This window comes from Dipodomys spectabilis, unplaced genomic scaffold (genome assembly GCF_019054845.1).
Source record: "Dipodomys spectabilis isolate Male_0828 unplaced genomic scaffold, ASM1905484v1 ptg000082l, whole genome shotgun sequence".
Lineage (NCBI taxonomy): Eukaryota > Metazoa > Chordata > Mammalia > Rodentia > Heteromyidae > Dipodomys > Dipodomys spectabilis.
The window spans coordinates 5,131,189-5,152,151 of NW_024870759.1; the positions used below are offsets into that span (position 1 = coordinate 5,131,189).

General features: G+C 36.0%; 1 protein-coding gene across 9 annotated transcripts in view; it reads left to right on the forward strand.

Annotated features, from left to right (window-relative positions):
• Positions 1-20,963, forward strand: part of Kdm6a (lysine demethylase 6A) — a 176,854-nt gene that overhangs the window by 84,600 nt on the left and 71,291 nt on the right. For all 9 annotated transcript variants that reach the window (XM_042683584.1, XM_042683591.1, XM_042683583.1 and 6 more), the window contains exons 6-7: positions 1,900-2,020; positions 20,070-20,124. In XM_042683584.1, coding sequence (XP_042539518.1) covers positions 1,900-2,020; positions 20,070-20,124 — 176 coding nt within the window. The remainder of the gene's footprint in view (positions 1-1,899; positions 2,021-20,069; positions 20,125-20,963) is intronic.

Sequence of the window (20,963 nt, forward strand, 5' to 3'; positions counted from 1 at the left end):
TCTTTTATGTCTATGACTCCTGTCTGTTTGGTTTTTTAAAAAACTAGAACACATGGACATTATTTAGTTATGACCCATTTGTGTCATTAGATAACTTTCTGACCCATGTCATAAGGTAAGAAATGTTGTGATACATTTTCTGCAATTTTTATTGCTACAAAATATGCCTAAAATATAGCCACGTCACAAATGTATATTTTATGCCTTTAAAAAGTTTATAAGATCATCATTTTGAAGAAAAATTAAACATTGCCAGCATTCAAGAAGCTTCCAAAATCTTTTACAAATTGTTTCCCAGCCATATTATATGTTGTAGTTGGCATAATTTATTGCTACAATTGTTACTTTGATCTTTTAAATTTTTTGATGGTGTTGGGGATCAAACTCAGGGCCTCACGCATGCTAGGCTTGATCACTGAGCTCTATCAAACCCTTTTCCCTAATCTTTTTAATGCTCCCACCTATAAACATTTGTTGTCTTCTCTCCAAATGTGGGTGCATTGGTTGAAAACAATAGTAATACTAAGGCACCTTTGAATTACGATGGTAATTTGTACACTGGCATTTCTTTCTTGTGAGACCTTTGACCCCAACTGTACCTCACCTCAATGCTTATACATAGATATACACACACATATATGTATATGCATACATACATATATAAACAAATATATACATATATAAACAAAAAATCAAACAGATGGATATCCATCTCTTCTACAGGAAGAAAATTAACTATTGTCAAACCAGTTATAAAGGTATCTGATGGCAGACTGAGTACACCCCCTTTTAAAGATTTCTAATTTTATGATATATAAATAGATATAAAACTGTATACTTTTTTGAAGTCAACAATGCATAAATCCATCAGAATAAAGTTACTAAAGACATGAAGTATTTTGCTGTTTTGTGAGATATTAATTTGAATTTATATAAATGACTAGTTTTTAAAGGAATCTAAGATTCAAAATAGCCATCTTTAATATCTGTAGGGTTAGAACTAGTTATAAACCTATACAATGAATACATTAGCTTGTACTTCAAAGAGGCTTTAAATCTTAGAGTGATTTAAATGATATCTGACATGCTATTATAGCTGATATTATAACTTAAAATTTAAAGTAGACCATTCGTTACTATTTCAATGCTCATTATTTAGTAGGAAACATGATCAAAACAAACAATGTAAAAAATATATTTAGTGAGATGTGTATCTCAGTTTGGCCTACTAGTAAGTAAATTAATTCTTTTCATAAAGAAATACAATGTGAATTTGACTGAAGATAGGCAAGTGTAGTAGAGTTTAGGAAAAACAACCCAGAAAATAGACTCACATAAATATAGACTCTTGATGTAGAAACAAAGAAAGTAGTACTATAGAGCTGTAGAGTAAGGGTGATCTTTTCAACATATGGGGCATGATCTTTTTGACATTAATATGGAAAATATAAGAAATTACTTCATGCAGTACGAAAGATAAGGTACAGATGATTTGTAAACTTAAATATGAAAGACATAATACTAAGTTTTAAAGAATAATTTTTATGAACTATGCTAGAACAGAATCCTTCCTCCTTTAAAGCCTTTCTATATGCCCCAGAAATTCCAGAAGCAGTAAAATCAGTTATTTATAGATGCTTTTGCCCCCCAAAAAACAAACACTGTCTGGTCAAATAATTTAGAGTGAATTTAACCGATCTTTCTTTCCTCTTTTTATATGACATTAGATTATGCATTTAATTACATAGAAAGTCACAAAAGCTCTTTTGCAGTTATTCTCCTTAACACATAGTCACATCATTTTTATCACTTAAAACTGTATTATCTAAAACATGTTATATTGTACTATCAAACAAAAATTCTTGCATGTGTTAAAAAGTTATGTCTGTATTCTTTCAGGGCAATTAAAGCATTTCAGGAGGTGCTTTATGTTGATCCCAGCTTTTGTCGAGCCAAGGAAATTCATTTACGACTTGGGCTTATGTTCAAAGTGAACACAGACTATGAGTCTAGTTTAAAGGTAGGTTGTTGGGTGTTTTTCAAGATACAATGTTTTATTTCTTTTCTTCTTTGTTATTAAATATTAAAACATTGAGAAATGCTGTAATTTATCTTAGTACTTTAAAAGAGAACCTGAAAATTTAGATGATGTGATTGATTATCAACTATGACTGAAAGATAAACCAGGTTGAGTTTCACCATGCAAGGGAGTTAATGATGCTAACTCTTACATGGTAACTGGTTACTTTTGTTATTTTTAAGTTTTGACTATAGTCTGTCATAAGGAAAGGGTGAAGATTTCAATCTCTTTTGACATCTAGATCACTTTCCTCTAAGGAACTTGCCATTGTAGAGATCACAAGTAGCTACTTAATGATGCTTTGTCTGTGAGCCAATTATTAGTGATCTCTTGGTGTGGATCTCATTAGAAATCTGTTCATCTCTACCATCAGGGCATGTCTTATGTATAAACTATAGAAAAGAATATTTTCAAGGCACATAAGACTGTTTTTTGAGTATAAAATTGTTTTTTGGTTTTTTTTTTGAGTATAAACCATTTTGGGAAAAGAAAGGAAGTTGTTGATTACATTTTTTTTTTTTTATCTGTCTACTTATTAAAGTTAGGTATTTATCCAGGTTTTCATTGAGTTTTTCTTGTGATGTTTTTGACATTACTTTTAATGGACTTTATACAATAGTACTTTCTTGTGTGAAAAAAGAAAAGATTAGAAGTTGGTGTTGGAGAAAGCTCAAGTTTTTCTGAATTCATAACTATAATTGTTGCTATTATCTAAATACCTCCAAAGTAAAAAAATTTGTAAGTACTTTGCCACATAAAGAACAATGCTGATGGTATAAAAGAGATAAATAATCCCAGACACTAATGTAAATTGGGAAGGGTTTAGATCACAATGCTGGAATGTAAATGCAGTCAAAGGATAAGACTTAGGGTAATTTTAACTACTGTGTAATTACCAGTTGCTGCCTGGAAGTTACCAGTTTTCCTCCGTCTTTGAGCAGCATTTTCCTAAACTATGCTGTGACATGTCAGTGGATTTGAGTGGAAAGTTCAGACCTTATGTATTTTAATACCTTATGTATTTTAACACCTCCTATTGGACAATCACGGTTTATATTATTTATAAAGACTTAATTATTTTTACTTTATTTTTATCTTTTTTTTAGGTGCTAAACTTGGTTTTGAAATTTTATTAAAAATATATTTGCAAACATAAAATTTAGGATGAAAAATGCTCATTTTCAAACATGTAATAACTTAATATTTGCAAACATACACAGATGGTATAAAACCCATGCCATTAAAAATGTTAATGATGCTGTATTGCGCTCATAGAATGAAAACCTTGCTGTCATTCCAGAGCTTCTTGTCTCCATGTTTCAGGGAGCTGAGAATCTGGTACAATGAAAGTCATGAGAGTCACATGGCCAAAGCAGTAATATGGAATAAAAGATTACTTTAAACATAGTTTAAAAACATTTTCTAAGGGAAACACAACTTTGCAATTTTTCCCACTTCAAAGTGATGACATTGCCTTTATTTTTATCTTTAAGTAATTGTACAAAGGAGTTACTGTTCAACAAAGCACTATATGAGTACACTGCATCTTGATCAATGTCACTCCTTTAATCATTTTTTCCCTGTTCCCCTCTCAAACCCATCCCTTTCCTCAGTTTTCTTAATTTTCTAGAATATGCATTATTTTATAACTGTATTCTCTCCCCTTCTCTCTTCATTTATCTACCCCCCTCCTCTTGGTCCCACCCCCATGCTATCATGACATTTAACTTTTTCTTGGTGCAAAATAAATATATTTGAGCATTTTTATTTGAGCCTGTTACATTTTTGGTAGCAATTTGGTAAATATTCCTCAGGAAATGTATTTTGAGCAGGAAAAGTAATCAAATATGTACCAAATTATGGAATGTAATTGCCTCTGAATATCAGTACAGTAATATCTTAAATCTATGGATACAAAACTTATTTTTTCAAGAAGGTAGCAATATTTAAAATGTCCTATAATCAAGGGGAAAAAGTATACATTGGTCCTCAGGTAATTGAAAGTGTTCTTGCTTTACTTAAACTCAAACAAAACATTCCACTGTGTCACTTTTATTTGTTCAGGCATAAATTTAAACCTAGCATATCTTTAATTCATAGTGATCTTAGCAAGCTTGCTTTAAATTAGGGCATCCTTCTATTGGAAGGCCTTTCCTTTCAGTATTTAAAATACATAGTAGTATTCTGATATCTCTTACTTGTATGAACATAGAAAAGAATTTTAAAAGACCTTCATTCTCTTCCCTATAGTGTGAATGTTAAATGAAACCTTTCATTCTAACATTGGCCTTTCAAGCTTTCTCTTTCTCCAGTGTATATTCCTGTCTATTATAAGGAAAATCTTAAAACATCAACATTTTTTATTTAAAGAGACTCTATTTTAGTTTGTTTTTTTTTTTTTTTTTTTGTCCAGTGGTGGGGCCTGAACCCTGGGCCTGGGCGCTGTCCCTCAGCTCTTCAGCTCAAGGCTAGCGCTCTACCACTTGAGCCACAGTGCCACTTCCGGCTTTTTTCTTTTTGCTTATGTGGTGCTGAGGAATCGAACCCAGGGCCTCATGCATGCCAGGCAAGCGTTCTACCACTGAGTCACCTTCCCAGCCCCTCTATTTTAGTTTGTTACTGTACTGCTTAGCATTCACTGTAAGTAGAGGTTGGAATTAGAAGGAGTGGTATAATAGTATCTAGTGAGTACCATTGCTTTATTTGTTCATCCTTTGTCTCTGATGACTTGGCACAAATCACTTTTAGCTGCTTATTAGCATGAAATCTTGATATACACCCCTTTTCAGTTACGTCTCAGAAACACTCCAACTCTGGGTGATTAAAAACAGTATTCATATTCACACATGAATGTATATGAAGTCCAGCCTTCAGAATTGGTTGCTTAAACTAATCCAAGGTTGGTTGATCTGTTTGATAATGTATGATGGTTTCAAGTGCCATCAATGTGAAATGTTTCCTTTTTCATGTTTCATAGAAAAAGATTAGCTTATATGCTTAGTACAATTCTGGCATATAATAATACACAATAAGCGATCTTCATCATTTCCTGGAAAGAAAAGATCCTGGCTTCCTATTAGTTTCAAAAACAGGAAAGACACAAGGCAGTTTTGGTAGTGGCGGCGGCGGCGGCGGTGGCGGCGGTGGTGGTGGTAGTCCTGGGCCCTGGGTGTTGTCCTTGAGCTTTATGTGCTCAAGGCTAGTGTTCTACTACTTGAACCACAGCTCCACTTCTGGCTTTTTGGTGGCTAATTAGAGTTAAGAGTCTCTTGGCTTTGTCTGCCACGTTGCAGTGACCCCCAAGATCTCAGCCTCCTCAGCTAGGGCTTGAGCCAACAGTACTTAGTATCCTAATTGATTCTTTATTAAAGGAGATAGAGCAATTTTGTTCCAAGGTTTTGTTTTGTTTTATTATGTGATGGGATCTTGTTATGTAACAGGCTGGGTCTCCAGCTTTCAAACTCCTGCCTCCCCCTTGCCAGTGCTAGGATTACAGTTATAAACCACTATACTCAGCTCTAGATATTCTTTAGTTTTTAGTTTTCTTTTAGTTTTTAGTTTTATAGTGCCCCCATTATAAGAGTTGTTTTAGAATTCCTTTTTCTTTTTGTTGTTTTTTTTTTTTTTTTTTTTTTTGGTCGGTCGTGGGGCTTGAACTCTGGGCCTGGGCGCTGTCCCTCAGTTCTTCAGCTCAAGGCGAGCGCTCTACCACTTGAGCTACAGCGCCACTTCCGGTTTTCTGGTGGTTTATTGGAGATAGGAGTCTCACGGTCTCTCCTGCCCGGGCTGGCTTTGAACCGCGATCCTCAGATCTCAGCCTCCTGAGTAGCTAGGATTACAGGCGTGAGCCACCAGCGCCCGGCTCTTTTTGTTGTTATTATTAATATTTTGTCTATCAGAAATGTGAAGTTGCCATGTGATGGTGGCTCACGCTCCTGTAATCCTAACTACTTAGGAAACTGAGATCTGAGGATTATAGTTTGACGCCAGCCTAGGCAGTAAAGTCTGTGAGACTTATTTCCAATTAACCACCAGAAACCAGAAGTGGTGCTGTGGCTCAAAATGTTAGAGAGCACAACTAGCCTTGAGCAAAAGAGCTCAGGGACATGGAATAGGAGAAACCCTAGGTCTCCTTGGCACAGGCCAAAATTTTCTTAATAGAGACCTGGAAACACAACAAATCAAAGGTTGCACAAATGGGATTGCATGAAGTTGCAGAGCTTCTGCATGGCAAAGGACATAGCTAGCAAGATCAATAGAAAGCCTACGGATTGGGAGAAGATCTTCACTAGCCATACAATGGACAAGGGTCTCATATCTAAAATATACTTGGAACTCAAAAAATTAAATCCCCCAACAACAAATCCTCAAAGAAACAACTACCCAATAAATAAGTGGGCTAAAGACTTAAAGAGAAACTTCTCTGAAGAAGAAAGAAGAATAGCCAATAGACACATGAAGAAATGCTCAACCTCCCTAGCCATAAAAGAAATGCAAATCAAAACAACATTGAGATACCACCTCACCCCAGTTAGAATGGCAAAAATCAGACCTCTAATAACAACAGATGCTGGAGAGGATGTGGACAGAAGGGAACCTTACTTCATTGTTGGTGGGAATGTAAACTTGTTCAACCACTTTGGAGAGCAGTATGGAGGTTCCTCAAAAGACTCCACATAGAGCTAGCTCCCCTATGACCCAGCAATCCCACTTTTGGGCATTTACCCAAATGTTTACAAACAAGACCACACTAAGCTACCAGCACTACTATGTTTATTGCAGCATTATTTACCATAGCTAAGATAGGGAACCAGCCCAGATGCCCCTCAGTAGATGAATGGATCAAGAAAATGTGGTATATATACATAATGGAATTCTATGCCTCCATCAGAAAGAATGACATTGCCCCATTTGTTAGGAAATGGAAAGACTTGGAAAAAATTATATTAAACGAAGTAAGCCAAGCCCAAAGAAACATAGGTCCCATGGTTTCCCTTATTTGCAATATCTAGTATATGTATGAGTCAAGCAGAAAAGGTCAGATAAGGTGAAGTTAGGAAAATGAACCCTAAGATATGTATTTAAATGTTTTTTTTTCTTTCATGCATTTGTTTCTAACGCATTTATAAGATTATTTCTTTGTTGCTTTGTATGTTCCTCCTCCACAGTATAACCCCTGCTTTCACTGTATTTGATGTCGGTATAATTTGTGGAGGAGAAGGGGAAAAACAAGTCGTTTAAATAAGGATACAAGTGGACCCGTTGCAACAATGAGAAGTACAAGTTGTCATGTCGAAAACGAACTTTACAACTTTGGGGGGGGGGGGCGGGGGGGGGGATGGGAAGGGATGGGAAGGGTAAACAAAGGAGGAGGCTACAATGCTTGATAAGAAATGTACTTACTATCTTGCCCATGTAATTGTAACCCCTCTGTACAGTATTTTCACAATAAAAAATAAAACAGAAACAAAAAAAAACAAAAAAAAGAGCTCAAGGACAGCACCCAGGTCTTGAGTTCAAGTCTCATGACTGACCAAAAACAAATAAAAAACCGGTTGGGGGGGAGGAGGAAGAAATTTGATGTTAATGCTAAACTTACTTTTCAATCGTATGATATTATATGGTGTTATTTCTCCATTACATTGGCAGAAGCTTATTTTGTTGTTTCTAAGTTACTCCAGATGTTTATAATAGGTCCTGCTTGTCTCATAAAGGCTTAATTATTACCCTACATCATGTGTCCAAATCCGTTAGAATTACACATTTTTCAGGTAAGTTTTGTCATGAATCCCCTTCCTCTCATGTATCCCTAATTTTAAGAAGTCTTTTTCTTTTCTCAGTTCAGTAGTTCCCTGGAGTTTCAAAGTAGCCTACATATTTTACCTTTTGCTGAAAGATCTGTAGTTTTTATGTAGAGATTCGAGAAATTAAGGAGAAAGCATCCTCATATAGAACCATAATTTCCTTCTTAAGGTGTTTTTAGTTGTTAATCTTTTTCTCTAAAGAGTAAGTTTAGAATCTGCCATAGTACAGTGAGCCGTAGAGAACAAACATTTTCATTAGTCTCTTTGTTTTTTATAACATCAGATTTGTAATAATAGAGCCAAAATTATAATAGTTGCAAGTAGTATATCCATGAATCTGATTATAAATGCCATAGAGAAGGATTCAGACTATAGATGACAAAATCTTAGAATCACCTAAAAATGGGTTAGCCATTTACAGAGCAGTCTTGTTATTTCCATTGCATATAGTATTTTAAGATAATAATTATGATTGACAGCATTATCCCAGCACCATCATTACATTTTGGAACATATATATATAAACCTGCAAAAGGAAGGTTGGTAAAATGTTTTATTAAGCATGACAGTTTAGAAAGCCTATGTATTTGGGGAATACAAATGCATATTAGCATCATAGTTACATAGATGACCCCAGTACATATTGGCATAGCTTTTACTTTGGAATTACAATTAAAAATCTTTGGCTAGGTGCAATAGATGTGCATCACTAACAGAAATCAAAGTTTTAAAATTCTTGTAAGTTAAGGAGACAGTATCAGCAACCCAAAATAGACTTGTTTTGTGTGCAGTAACATACATTTAGCTCTCTATATATTGTATAAAAAAAGAACATTTGCTGGATATGTTGCATGTATTAAACTTAGATATTTCTAACACTGTAAAGTTTCACAGAATATTTAAAGTTTAAACATATCCTGTGTATTATTAGTAAAGTGTTAAATTACAGTCACTTAATATAAATCAATGCTTAGATAGACTGATTTATTTAGGGCTGTTTCCAAACCTGACAAAATTATCAGAATATATGAAGAACTTTGTGGGGGAGGGGCGCAATCGTGGGGTTGGAACTTGGAATTTTATGGCTACCGCTGAGCCATTACTCCAGCTGTATAAGCAACTATTTTGATAAAATAACATCTTTCCTCCAGTGTTTGACATATATTAATAAGAACAGAATATTTTAAAGACAGCATTGTTATAGACACGGAAAATTAATTTTGTTTTCCATCAGTAAATAAATTTATACTTTAGAAAATCTTAGGTGTTGTTTTTCTTAGTTTACATGAACTAAACAAGGAAATCTTAAAGTATAGATTAAAAATATTTTAATCGATAGCCAACTTAATTACACATCCAAACCTTTTATAAATTCCATTTTTAATATACATTCTGCTATTCTCGTGAACCTTCTGAGACCTTAATACTAATAATCCCTTTTCCATTTTGGAACAGTCCTTTAGGACAAAAGTAATTACAAAAATTCTTTTCTAAAAACACATCCCCATGTCTTCCTTGCTGATCTCTTTATACTTATTCTTTCCAATTTATATTTTGAAACGACTTTCATAAAAGTTTGGAACTTAGACAGAATTATTTTTTTCCCGATAAAATCCTTAGTGAAGACCCAGAAAGAAAAAAATCTCAAAATATCTTCCTACACACAGCAGTTTATAAAAAGACATTTATTTGTTCTTCAGTAATCAGAGTATCTCTGCCCAGTAAAGGAGCTGTATATTCTGGTCAAACAAGGACTCTTTGAGAGAATATAAAATTTGTATACCTGTAAGTCAGGAGAGCATTGAGTCATTTGATCTTTGGTTTTGTTAATGCTGATTACCATGCAGTTCTGTTAAGAAAGACACCCAGGGAAGTCAATTAACACAGAAAATTGGATCCTGTTATCGATGAAAATTAATCTTTTAGCTATCTCGAGATACCTCATAGAATATTGGGTGTTGGGCTGTTGGGGCTGGAATAGTAGGAACTCTCTGGTATCTTGAATGGCCAGGGACCTTCATTTTAGAAGCAAGTATGTCCCTGCTACCTCTCTGGAAAGAAGGACTATCCTTTCCCCAGTGTTTTAACTCATGACAGAAGAGGTATGTCCCTGGATCTTGTGACTCTTTAAACCATTTAGCTTTTCAGTTCCCTGTGTCTCTATAATTATAACATTTCCCATTCCAGTTACCAAAATCTACCTGCTGCTTATAGTTTTATTTGGGCTGTTGGCTTTCTTTTAGAAGGAAATTTCCATACATAATCATAACCAGTATTTGTCGTTGCCTTCCAGCAAACAGTTGGGTCTGTCCTTCTGTTTGTAACTGACTTCTTAATCTTTTTTTCTTCCATTCTTGAAAACCTCAAAGATGAAATGTACTCATCTTTGCAGTGGAGTCCGAGGATCCATCTTCTATAGGTTATGACAGGTATCTGATGCTTACTGGAAAACAACACCACCAGAAGTGTTTACCAGTCAATTGTATTTGAGCTCCTAGTTTTCTCAGGACCTTTGTTAACCTTACTAAGGACAGGTTAGAGTTTTCATCTTTTCTCTAGGTGAGATCCTCTATCATAATTAACATCTTTCTGCATTGATAGCTTTATTCCTTCAATTATCTCAACTTGGTTTAGTTTCACCCCTCACACAAACAGTATGAGCATGAATTTGAGCCACTGTCCAAATGCTGGGCTTCTCTTCAGACCGCAGCAGAATGATAATAGAACATGTGAGTCTTTCCAGGTTAAGTTGAAAGTGGTAGTTATTCTTCAAATCTATCTAAGAATTTCCCAGGGTCCTCAGGAAAGCATCTGAGGTGTTTTGTTTTGTTTTAACAATGAAGGAGACGGAAACCCTGTGCATGAAGGATTTCAGACTATTTTCCTTGCCTTTTTCAAAATAAATCTAGGTAGAGAATTGTATTAAAATTAAAGCTCCCATTTACAGGCCAAGATCTTCCGCTATCTAATTTGTATTGAGGCCATATTGTATTACAATCAATTAACTTCTCATCCTTTACCCCTCAAGTCTCAGTTTTAAAAACTAAACTCTTAATGGAGAATCATGAGGAATACTAGCCACTGTTCCCATTCCATCTTCAATTGTTTGTATCTGGAGAGATAGAAGGAAGAAAATTAAAGCAACCCAGAATGTCTCCTCTGGGAGATAGAGGAATTCATCCTCTCTTTCTCTTACCTTGCACCCTCCCCCCCAATTCAGCCCAATTGTCCTTAAAATACTCTTTAAGGACAGATGTCTCCTTATACTTCAGTGAAGAAGGATTAAGCCTGTAATTTTTTTTTTTTTTTTTGTAGAAGGCTCCTCCTCTAATCCCAGTTTCTGACCTTCCCTGCCAGCCAGAGAGTCTGGCTGTCTAGTCACATTTAAAGTAAGGACTGGTGGGAACAGGATCTCAGTTTTTAGTAAATGGTGTCTTTATATTCACCACAAATTAAATTTTTCATTAATAATTATTTTGAGGAACCTGATTTCTGAAACCAAAATTCACTAGTCAGGCAGGAGGAGAGACAGTGGTGATAAAAGGATTGCATCTTTGCTGAAACTGGTGGGTATCTGTCTTAGGAAGCATGGAAAAAGAATGAATTAGTCCCACAAGACTTATTTACAGGAATGGGGGTACCTCATAATCACAAAAGCCCAAATGCCTTATTAATTCATGGCAGAACCCAAAGAAAGAGCTGCCCTCTTGCTTTCTAGCTAGTGCCATAACATGAAATATCAGGTCCCAATTTGACTTCCTTTCCCTTTCCCTTTCCCTTTCCTTTCTTCCTCTACCCCCTTCCCTCTCACCCTTCTCCCCTTCCCCCTCTTTCTCTCCCTCTCTCTCTTCTCAACCTTTGATATGAGTATGTTTATTTTTTTTTATTACCATCAATTAGTTGTACAGGGGTATTTGAACATATCCATTTATGGATACAAAGAATTTTTATCAGTCTCCCCCCTTCCATCAGCCACTCTTTTCATCCGTCTCTCATTGAATTCGCTTCCCCTTCCTCTTCCCCTTCCCCTTCCCTTCCCCTCCCCTCCCCCTCCCCTCCCCCTCCCCTCCCCCTTCCACCTTCCCTTCCTTTTTCCTTTTTTCCATTTTCTTTTTTCTTATCCATTTTCCTGTCCTGTCCTGTCCATTTTTGGTTGCTCATGGGGCTTGAACTCAGGGCCTTGATGCTGTCACTGAGCTTTTTCGCTCAAGTCTAGCACACTATCACTTTGAGCCACATCTCCACTTCCAGCTTTTCTGGTGGTTAATTGACATTAGAATCTCTTGAACTTTCCTGCCCAGGCTGGCTTCAAACTGCTATCCTCAGATCTCATCCGCCTGAGTAGGTAGGATTACAAACATGATCCACAGATGCCTAGCTCATTGAGTTTCTTATTCTATTTTCACGGAAGCACATAGGTTATTATGATTATAATCACATTCTTTCCCCTCTCTACTTGCCAGAGTATCTCCCTACTACCCACATTTCATTCTAGACGTTTCAACTTTCGAATGCTCTTCTTGTTAACACTGTATTACTTGCTCAGCGGTTTTGCCATGGTATCTCACATTCACAAATACTATTTTCTGGTCAGGTAATGTTATGTGTTTATGTATGGCTTTTCCCCCTCCTTTAAAAAAATTATTATCTTGAAATACTTGTATAAAGGGGTTTCTATTATCTCTGCCACCTATCCCATCCCTATCCATCTTCTCAAGATTCAAGATTCTTAGTTCCATTTTCAAGTATGTACATTTTCCCATTCATTCATCTCCCTCCTTTTAGTCCCAATCTTGTTCAATCAAGATATGTTTCAGCTCTACTTTTTTTTGGGGGGGGGGTGTCCAGTCGTGGGGCCTGAACTCTGGGCATGGGTGCTGTCCCTCAACTCTTCAGCTCAAGGCTAGCGCTCTACCACTTGAGCCATCGCACCACTTCTGGCCTTTTCTGCTTATGTGGTGCTGAGGAATCGAACCCAGGGTCTCATGCATACAAGGCAAGCATTCTACCACTGAGCCACCTTCCTAGCCCTCAGCTTTACTTTTGCTAACTCATTTTGTTTAAATGAGAAATCTCTCTCTTGTGTATATCATACTTCAATCAGTTTGATCATTTATGTGTATATATGGTACTGTATGTGTTTTTTAATATGTATGTATTTTAGGTCTACCAACCACATTTGGGAGAAAAAAATGTACCTTTTGTCTTTCTGAGCCTGACTTATTTCACTCAATATGATTTTTTTCAGGTCTATACATTTACCTAAAAATGACATAATATTCTTCCTGATATGTAAAAATTACCTTGTATTTTTAATTTTTTTTACAAAATTGAATTATGATTAATACGTAAGTTGCTTAAAACCCAAAAGATATTTTGAAATCATATTCCTTTTTAAATTCCTGTTTTTGTTTTTATTTACTTTTTAGAATTTTTTAGTTGTTATTATAAAGGTGAAGTACAGAAGGGTTACCATTCATAAGTCAGGCAATGAGTACAATTGAGTACCAATGCTGCATTTGTTGTTGTTGTTGTTGTTGGTGGTGTGTGTGTTGATTTTTAAGCTCATTTTTCCATATCCATTTTTTATCCCCAGACTAACAAGTGCTTTGTTCTATAGGAGAGGAATTTAAAAAATGCTTATATCTAAACAATCTTTTAAAAAATTATTTATATTAAGAGACTGAAAAGAGCAAAGCATTGAAGGCCGTGGGGGGGGCGCGGGGTAAGAAAAGCTGCGGACCCCTGTTCCTCCCCTCAGGCCAGAGGATTCAGGGTATATCTCTTTATTTTGTAGCCTGGGCACAAGAAACTTATTGAAATCAACAGCGCTAAACACTTAGCTTTATGAACTCTGTAAAAATGAGCTATTGTGTTTTTACCATTCCTAAGGAGAGGGCAGATGCAAATAAACTCTTTATGTTCCCCTATTCTTGTAATTCAACATTACTTTTCCCCTCCGTTTATTTCATGACTGCAATTAAGATTTCATGTGGGGCTGGGAATGTGCTTGCCTAGCATGAATCAAGTCCTGGGTTTGATTCCTCAGTATCGCATAAATAGAAAAAGCCAGAAGTGGTGCTGTGCCTCAAGTGGTAGAGTGCTAGCCTTGTGCTACCTCATGGACAGTGCCCAAGCCCTGAGTTCAAACCCCAGGACTGGCCATGTGTTTAGTAAGAATCTTACCACTTATCTCTAGATACAGTTTTTCTTTTTCTTTTCTTTTTTTGTGTCAGTCCTGAGGCTTGAACTCAAAGCCAGGGTGCTGTCCCTAAGGCTTTTTTTTTTTTTGCTCAAGGCTAGGGTTCTACTACTTGAGCCACATAAGAGTCTCATGGACTTTGCTGCCCTGGCTATCTTTTAGCTGCAATCCTTAGATCTTAGCCTCCTGAGTAGCTAAAATTACAGGTATGAGCTACTGGTGTGTAATGAGATTACATTCTTAATTTGTAAATCAATTCTAATTCTTAATTTGAAATCAATTCTAGAATGGCAGTTTTCCATGCTGTTTTGTTATTTCTGTTCTTCTCTGCTTCAGAAAACATCCTTCTAGTTGGGTTTAGTTTAACTCTATACAGTTACTTCAGTCAGGGTTTTACTTCATCACCTTTTAATGGTATTAATGGGAATTACTTATATTTGAAGCAGTGTTCTCTAAAAGTACTCAAATTTTGACATAGTTTTTTTTTTTTAAATAGTATTCCTAATTTTCACATCCTTGGTAGACTTAAAATTACTTCTTTGTAAGACTGGTGATTGAAAATAAGATACAATTCCACTTTTGTGCTGACAACCATATTCTTCAATCAGTTAATGTCAATACATCTGTTAAATTTAATGAAGACTATGTAGAAATTCTCTGTAATGTTTACATACTAAAATGTTTCTAAACTGTATCAGCTTAAAACCTTTTTGACTTTCAACGGATGATTTTTGTTTATATGCTTTTTAATAGGAACCTCTGGATTGTTGCCAATATAAGTTTTTCTATATTTCCATATTTGAAGATAACATATGCTAAATGAAGGATTTAATATGAAAGGCATAGGAAGATGAGAATCGCAAAGTTGGGTTGAACTCGAATGAAAAATATGTGTTTTAGCTTGGCATTTTATAGGGTATTGGTGTTTCTTGAATGGTTTCATAATGAAATTATAAAATGTCTACTATAAGTAAAATGATAAAATCCCTAGTTACAATGAAGGCTGCAAAGGCAATTTAAAAAGGAAACAAGAAGATGATCTTACAAAATTCATTTTTTATACAAATGGACACTGTCTGAATGTCTCAGTTCATCAGTTTATTTAGCAAGCCTACCCTCCTTTGATGTGTGACATAGAACTTCTGAGTAAAGTAGCAATTCTGCTTTTTAAAAAATATTGCTCTTTGGGAACTACTTCAATTTCCAGGTGTCCAACGTGATCTGATACCCCTAAAACTCAGGATACTTTTTTGTTGATGGAGTAGGGGGGGTACTACTATGGTTTGAATTCAGGTCTCATGCCTGGTAGGCTGGTGAGATACTGGTGAGTCATGCTTCCATCCCAAAACTCAGGAACTTTATTGTCATTTAAAAATGCCAGTGTATTAAGGGAGAAATATAAGTTAAGGTATGGTGATACAGTACCTCCTTTTAGAAACTATCTTTGATATATGTGAAGTCTTTGTCTTTTATTATTTTTACTTATTATAGAATGCACAAATCATTTGTTTCACACATTCACCGTTGAACATTTGAAGATTACATATTAATTTAATTTTTTCCATACCATAAATTTCTGAAGTATCTGTAATGTTTCTTTATTGGCCATTTATCCATATATACTTTTGTTAGGTCAACTGTCTGAAAATATTAAAAATTGGCAATTTTCCATTTATGCCCTGTTTTCTTCCTGTTGCTTATGTCTTCCAATTGGCTATCTTTGATATCTGTGAAGTCCTTGTCTTTTATTATTTTTACTTATTGTAGAATGCACAAATCATTTGTTTCACACATTCACCGTTGAGCATTTGAATATTACATATTAATTTAATTTTTTCCATACTATAAATTTCTGAAGTATCTATAATGTTTCTTTATTCCCCCTTTATCCATATATTCTTTTATTAGGTCAACTGAAAATATTAAAAATTGGCAATTTTCCATTCATGCCCTGTTTTCTTCCTGTTGCTTACTTCTTCCAATTGGCATTATGGAAATTCTAGCAAATTTAATGTTCTAGACTGAGTGATTTGATTTGAGAGAGAAGACTCTTATGTGACTCAGTTGTTGTTTTTTTTTAAGGGGATTGTAATTAACTGTTGTCTTCAAACAGAATTTGCAGAATTTTGTGGGAAGTTTAAAACTGTAAGATTTAGTGTTTCTCCTAAGATTTGGCCTAAAATGTGGTGCTAAGAAGGCAAAGAAATTCTTTAGGAATGATCTACAGAATATTAACATACCAGGGCAGTAGCTACATTTGCAGTTTTTGTAGAAATTGCTTGAGATACAAACTCAGGTCAAGAGATCTGCATTTTAATTTTTGGGTACTTTTTATTTGTACTTGAGTATCTTTCAGTATTGAAAGTAACATCACCACTATATATTGAATCTCATGAGGCAACTCTTACCACCCATTCATTTTACTTTAACAGATACTAAAAATTGTTAGCACATTATTTTGTTATAGTCTTAATGTTACCTCAAAGTCAGCCCAGGTAATTAACCTCATTCCTTCAGTCTGGCAAGACAAGAATTCAGGCAATATTAGAACATAGTGAAAGTGATAGGGAAGTTTATTAGGAAAGATATATGACAGAGAAAGGAGATTATGTGTCATGTTGGAAAGCTGGCACTTTAGTTCATCTTTAGTCACCTTCAGACATGAGTATTAAATAGGAAGGTCAAGGGACAAAGGTATGCATAGTTCGTGTCTTCATTGTAGGTCTGGTCTAGATTATCATTATCTCCATTCTGGTTCTCTGGGGGTCCCTAGAAGTTGGTTGTTACTGCTGTCACCATGTCAGGGGAGCAATCTGGTTCCCATGAGATGATTACTGTGGCCTCAGGGTGCAGCCAGATCATTATAGGTAATTATCCTCCCTTGCAGGCAGTTGATGTGTCTTGTAAGGTTCTATTACTCCTTAAGTATAGTTTTAGTTCTTTGTTCATAAAGATATTACCAGTCAATCCTGTTTTTTCTAGAACCCAAAGTGTTTGAAGAATGACTATTAAGAGAAAGACTTAGAACAGTGACAAATACACAATGGAGTCAGAGATGCCAGGCCTTGGGGTTTGAATACTTATTGGTCACATGACAAATTCCTATCCCCAGGACCAGTCTGTAGGGATGAGTTCAGAAGTTTAATTACAGTATTCTTTTCTGAGACCTTGTGATCTCATCTTCCATTATAAGTTCCTTTTGCATTTTCCCATGGTCCCATAGCTAGCTGAACCTATCATTAAGAAAAGAAAAAAAAATTCTTGTTATTAGTTACACTGTGTATTTCTTTTTATTTCTTTTTTTTTTTTTTTTTTTTTTTTGGTCAGTCATAGGGCTTGAACTCTGGGCTTGGGCATTGTCCCTCAGCTCTTCAGTTCAAGGCAAGTGTTCTTCCACTTGAGCCACAGTGCCACTTCCAGTTTTCTAGTGGTTTATTGGAGATAAGAGTCTCATGGACTTTCCTGCCTGGGCTGGTTTTGAACCGTGATCCTCAGATATCAGCCTCCTCAGTAGCTAGGATTACAGGTGCGACGCACCAGCACCCGGCCTGTGTATTTCTTTTTCAATCTAACCATCAGCTCTTCATATGTAAAATTCATAATAGTAATTAATATATTTTGTACATATACTGGAATTTGAGTTTGAACCCAGGGCCTCAAAAATTCTTGCTTGTTTTTTTTTTTTTTTTTTTGCTCAAGACTTACAACTTGAGCCAACCTCTTATTTCCTTCCCCCACCCCTTTCTGGTTAATTGAACATAAGAATCTCAGACTTTTCTGTGCTGGCTGATGTTGAGCCAGGGATCCCCAGATCTGGTCATCCTAAATGGCTAGAATTATAGGCATGCACTACCAGTGCTCAGCACATTGTTGGATATCATTCATTCATTCATCCATCCATCCATCCATCCATCCATCCATTCATTCATTCATTGTGGCTGGCAAGAAGTTGGATTTATGATTGAGGAAAGTGCAAACCACTTCATTTTTTGTGATTTAAATCTTCCCTTTTCCTTCCAGACATTGGCAGTAGAACTCTATTTTCATTAGAGTATACCATGTTCCTTTTGACAGATCATGGTCGTTGGTTATTTTACTTTCTTTCCTTCTTTTCCCTCCCTCCCTCCCTCCCTCCCTCCCTCCCTCCCTCCCTTCCTTCCTTCCTTCCTTTCCCTTCCTTCTGGGCACTGTCCCTCAGCTCTTCAGCTCAAGGCTAACGCTCTACCACTTGAGCCACAGTGCCTCTTCCGGCTTTTTTCTTTTTTCTTATGTGGTGCTGAGGAATCGAACCCAGGGCCTCCTGCATGCAAGGCAAGCACTCTACCACCCAGCCACCTTCCCAGCCCCTTCCTTCCTTTCTTCCTTCCTTCCTTCCTTTCTTTCTTTCCTTCTTTCTTTCTTTCTGAGAAAAACTCTTCCTCTGTTCTTACTTGTATTTAACCTTGCATCCTGGGTACTATTTTTAATAGCTTGTGCCTATGACTGTTTACTTTCAATGCTAAAAATGTAGATACTAAAATGCAAATTTGGATTTTTGGAACTATATTTTGTTTTAGAAGCATTAAAAAAAAGGCTTTTCTTTTCCTTTAATGGAAGATTTGATGTCTAATCTAGTGCTTGTTATCTAATTTGCTTATATACCCACCAGGTATGCTCAGTACTTTGCATTCTTAAAAATTTATGTCATACATTAGTGTTGAACCTTTTGTAGGCAAGTTGATATTATTAGGAGATACTATATTATTAGGAGAAACTATTTTATTAGAAGATACTATATTGGTGCTTTTAACTGTCACAAATATATGTTTTTGTCAGTTGTGACCCTTGAACTCCTGTCTGGTCTGTCCCTGAGCTCTTTTTGCTCAAGGCTAGCATTCTACCACTTTGAGCCACAGCTCCACTTCTGGTTTTCTGGTTTTTGTTTTTGTTTCTCTTTTGTTGTTGTTGTTTTGTTTTGAAATAGTAGTCTCACAGACTTTCCTGCCCAGGCTGGCTCTGAACCGTGATCCTCTGATCTCAGCCTCCTTCGTAGCTAGAATTACAGGTATGAATGAGCCTGTAATCAACCTGTCCTGGTTGATAGTTTCATCCTCTACGACAGTTCTCATAATTCTCATAGTGATTTTGTTTTTTACTTTCCAAAGTGCAAGGCTCATTTTAAAATAAAAGAGTTGTTCTAATACTAATGTCACTGGAATTCTAGTTTTTTTTTTTTTTTTGCCAGTCATGGGGCTTGAACTCTGGGCCTGGGCGCTGTCCCTCAGCTCTTCAGCTCAAGGCTAGCACTCTACCACTTGAGCCACAACAACCACTTCTGGCTTTTTTTTTTTTTTCCTGCTTATGTGGTGCTGAGGAATCGAACCCAGGGCCTCATGCATGCAAGGCAAGCACTCTACCACTGAGCCACCTTCCCAGCCCCTCTAGTTTGTTTTTAATGGTGAAGTTTTCTTTTTTTCTTTTTTTGCTGATTGTGGGGCCTGAACTCTGGGCCTGGGCGCTGTCCCTCAGCTCTTCAGCTCAAGGTGTGCGCTCTACCACTTGAGCTACAGCGCCACTTCCTGTTTTCAAGTGGTTTATTGGAGATAAGAGTTTCTCGGACTTTCTTGCTGGGGCTGGCTTTGAACTGTGATCCTCAGATCTCAGCCTCCTGAGTAGCTAGGATTACAGACGTGAGCGCCCGGCAATGGTGAAGTTTTCTATTTAAAGTTTTATAGCACTTCCTATTTATAATTGTTGACTTAAACCCTCAAGTTGTTTCATGTAAATAAAAAAAATTCATTGAGTAAACTTGATAAAAAATAGTATTTAAATTCTCTATTCTTAACAGTAAATGTTTAAAATGATTCCATTTGGTTGGCTAGTACATTTTATTTGCATAGCATAGTTTCTGTATTGTGTGAGATCTTATATACCTGAAAATATTTTAAGACCTTCTTATATGAACTAATTCAATGCAATAATTTTCTTACTCTTCTCTTTGCAGCATTTTCAGTTGGCTTTGATTGACTGTAATCCCTGCACTTTGTCCAGTGCTGAAAGTAAGTATCAAGTACCATAGTTTTCTATATGTATTCAGATAGTTTTATTACAAATAATAACAAAAACCTAAAATAATAATCTGATAAATTTTGTGCATTTTTTTCCTTCTAAACTGTTACTGCAATTGTATTGTTGCCATGGCTACTTGTTCACCAGATATTGTGAACAGCCTGTGTCTAAATAGATACGACAGTGGCCGTGCTGTTGAATTAAAATTATCTGTACTAAAGAGCCAAGATCAATGGTGTGTGTGTGTGTGTGTGTGTGTGTGTGTGTGTGTGTGTGTGTGTGTGTGTGTACACACACATATTTACTTGGGAATAAAAGCAAGGTTTGTCAGTCTTTTAGGAAATGAATATACACAGCTGCTTTTGCTGCATATATCTCACTGATTTTGCTGTATGTTATTAAAATTTGCTGGTGTTTTTGAAGACATTTTGAAGGTGGGGGGAGAGTGTTTCTCTCCTGTTGCATTGGTGTTGGTATTGGAGTTTGAACTCAGGGCTTAATGTTCTTACCTGGCTTTTTCCAATCTAGGATGGAGTTCTACTACTTGAGCCACACCTCTACTTTTAGCTTTTTGCTGGTTAACTGGAGATAAAATTCTCAATATTTTTACTTGTCTGCCTGGGCTGGCTTTGAACTGAGATCCTGAGATCTCAGTCTAGAATTAACTATTGCCTGGCTTTTAGTTTGAGTTTTTATTGTACTTTTACATATCATATTTAAAATTTGAGATGATTTCACTTAATTTAAGAAAGCCACTTTTATGAAGTATATTCTGACAGTGACTTTCTATTAAACAATTACTTTCTGTTTCCGTATAGATTTCTTCTCC